General features: G+C 41.2%; 1 protein-coding gene across 2 annotated transcripts in view; it reads right to left on the reverse strand.

Moving 5' to 3' along the window:
• Positions 1–1,443: 1,443 nt before the first annotated feature.
• The window catches only part of LOC147428033 (truncated transcription factor CAULIFLOWER D-like), a 16,647-nt gene continuing 15,034 nt past the window's right edge, over positions 1,444–3,056 (reverse strand). The window contains exons 5-8 of one of the 2 annotated variants that reach the window (XM_086497611.1): positions 2,750–2,849; positions 2,538–2,579; positions 2,014–2,162; positions 1,444–1,658 (exon numbers count right to left, since the gene is read on the reverse strand). In XM_086497611.1, coding sequence (XP_086353737.1) covers positions 1,517–1,658; positions 2,014–2,162; positions 2,538–2,579; positions 2,750–2,849 — 433 coding nt within the window. In that variant the 3' untranslated portion in view covers positions 1,444–1,516. Of the gene's footprint in view, positions 1,659–2,013; positions 2,163–2,537; positions 2,580–2,701; positions 2,850–3,056 lie in introns of both variants that reach the window. The other variant, XM_086497609.1, reaches the window with a different exon arrangement.

Below are 3,056 nucleotides of genomic sequence, written 5' to 3' on the forward strand. Positions count from 1 at the left end.
AACTCGCTAGAAGTAAACATGGACTACCGGCCGGGTCATATTTACTTTTAGGACGAGATTAGTTTCTAGGAAAAAAAAGAGGCCCAAGGGGGATCAACCCTTGGGGTTTGTGTGGTGGTTGGATCATTACTCCCTATTCCACCAGCAAGCCAGCCTGCCCGCCCGCTCATTACTGGAGGTGTTACTATATAATTGGTGTAGAGGCAAGATTCATATTATGTAGCTAATTATGATAGCTTTTCGTTGAAGCACATTGCTCCAATATAATAACATGTAAGCAACAGAAGGGATCGAACATAAATTATTATCACTTTTACTATTGTTGTTCTCCGCTCCGGTTACACTCATCACAGCATGCTGACCGTGACTTATCTCGAGGAGTCCACTCCGTAAAAATTGCATGTATAACACGTGCAAACAAAAGGTATTTAAATAATCCTTTACCCGTATATTTTGAAGTATTGTATGTGCCCCTTATGTGTGCATTTTTGTAAAAAAACTAACCCTTACGTATGAAAATTTCAACTTTCTCAATTAAAAAACCCTTTATGTGAGTACATTTGTTTGTAAATGTACCTAATAATAAATCTCTTATTTTGTTCGCATGTGCTATCTTACATATTTCCTAGTGGACATCGTGGTGACTTGTCAAGGCCTTCTGTCATTTTCCAAGGCTTGCAACTACATATACACGCCCACTATCACTATGTCTTATTGCACCCAAATATATGTGTCCACACTGTAAACCTAGACAATTTGTGAGCATATTCTTTCTCCACATGATTTGGAAGCATGTGTTGTGTCTTCAAGAAACTTGCTAACACCCATTTCATCAGTGAGAACTGAAAACAAGAGATAAATAAAATCAAATGTTCGTAGTAACCCTTTCAAGACTATCACATTAATGGCAATTTTAACAAGTTTTACAAGCTAAAGCTACTATTGTAAGCTCTTGGGTTGCCAAATAAAAATTTCAAGTCTTCGAAGAAATAGGTAACTATGGACTATCTCAACCATTTTACCTTGCTATCTAACTATATAGCAAAGAACGTTGAACGCCCTAAAAGTAGGGAGCTTTATACATTTGACACGTGGTAGGCGCTCTTCGCTTTTACATCCTCACAAAATGCGCACAGTCAAAGCCCTAGAGAGAGAGAGAGAGAGAGAGAGAGAGAGAGAGAGAGAGAGTTTGTGTGTTCTAAGGCCCTTCTTTGTCCGTAGGATGGGTGTTGACTCGTTAGAAGTAAACATGGACTACCGGCCGATCCATGTTTACTTTTAGGCCGGGTTTAGTTTCTAGGGACAAAAAGAGGCCCATGGGGGATCAGCCCTCGTGGTTTGTATGGTGGTTGAATGTTGTGGATCATTACTCCGCCCGCCCGCCCGCCCGTCATAAATTGGTGTTGAGGCAAGACTTCATATTATGTAGCTAATTGTGATAGCTTTTAGTTGAAACACACTCTTCCAATATAATAACATGTAAACAACAGAAGGGATGTAACATATATTATTGTCACTACTGTTGTTCTCCGCTCCAGTTATATTCATCACAGCATGCTGGTGACTTGTTAAGGTCTTCTGTCATTCTCCAGCGCTTGGCCACGGCCTCATCAGCTGCTTGAAGATTGCTCATCTCGGCCCATAATGCATCCGAGACCCTAAGCAAATTAGCATGTCATGTCAAGATCAGAGGGGAACAAAAAACAAGGCTACTAGTGGCACATGCACAAGAAGATTTAGAAATTTTCTCATGTAGGAAAATGGAGTCCTTTTCAGTGTTTTTAATACGATGCATGACGTCATGAGCTTTTGCTCGAGAGGCACCGCATACCTAGCTAGGTACGATTTGGGGCAGAGGACCACCGGGCCCTCCAATCGTACCTAGCTAGGTATGCAGTGCCTCCCTCCCAGAAGCTCATCATGTTGAGGTAAGTCACAATGTGGGAATTATTGTGAGAATTTGTCCAAAACTTCTTGTGTATATGAAGGAAAAACCACATAAAGTGAATTTACCGCTGTGCAGGCAGAGATGCATCTATTTGAGGGGCTATGGTGTATGGATGGCTATCATGCCCCGTGCCAGTTAGCTCACAAGACGCAAGTTCCACCACCTTCTCCAGCACATTGGAACTCGCATTCACTTCTCTCCGCATTGCTGCTATCTGTCCCACAAAAACATAAATAATTAGTACCCCTTCTCCATTAGCTCGTGAAAACAAGAAAACAGCAACCTGCCATGTCTTTCTAGTTTTGAGTAACCACTGTTTGAATACACGATGGAGCATATAAAAGACAATACAGAAGCCTAAACCTGTGCTTGTTAATTTTATACTAAGCATCTTGAGGGAACCCTAACTGTAGCAGCAAAATGAAACAAATCTAGTAAGCATAGTGAAGTCCACATGCAGGGGACCTGGCATATTTAAAGAATCCCCCTTCCATCAGTGAAGTTAATTGTTTTTGGGTCTTTTCGATTGAGCATAAGGGATTCTCGAATTGCAGTCATACACGAAGTCGCATCATGAGATGTGAAATACCTTTTCTTTGATCTCTCCAAGTTGCTCAAGCAGTAGCTCCTCCTGCCATAACCAAACAAACAGGCAAAGCCGTTTTCTCAACAGTCTGCAGCCAGCGAGCGCTACTTATATTGTGTCACAAATATAAAGCTGTACTGAATTTGGCATGGCATATAATATCTAACATGTTGTGCAGCTCCTGTGGTGCAGAGAGAGGGGGGACGCTTGCTTGCCTTCTTGGCGCGGATGTGTCCTAAGCTGTCATGGATTTGCTGCTCCAACCTGACAAGGTCTCTTGAAGAAAGTCGCTCGAGATTATCACCGATAAGGGTACTGGACGGTCAGAATATTTAGCTCCATTAATGTAGATCATTAAGCAATTAAGAGAATAACTAGCTACATTAATGTCAGATTAAGCGCTAATTAAGAGCATGTTTAGCTTCAATAATGTCAGATCATTAGCAATTAAGAGCATAATTAGCTTCAGTTATGTCAGATTAAGCAATTAAGAGCACAATTAGCTTCATTGGTGACTAATTT

This window comes from Adiantum capillus-veneris, chromosome 23 (genome assembly GCF_014529385.1).
Source record: "Adiantum capillus-veneris isolate H3 chromosome 23, ASM1452938v2, whole genome shotgun sequence".
Classification (NCBI taxonomy): Eukaryota; Viridiplantae; Streptophyta; class Polypodiopsida; order Polypodiales; family Pteridaceae; genus Adiantum; species Adiantum capillus-veneris.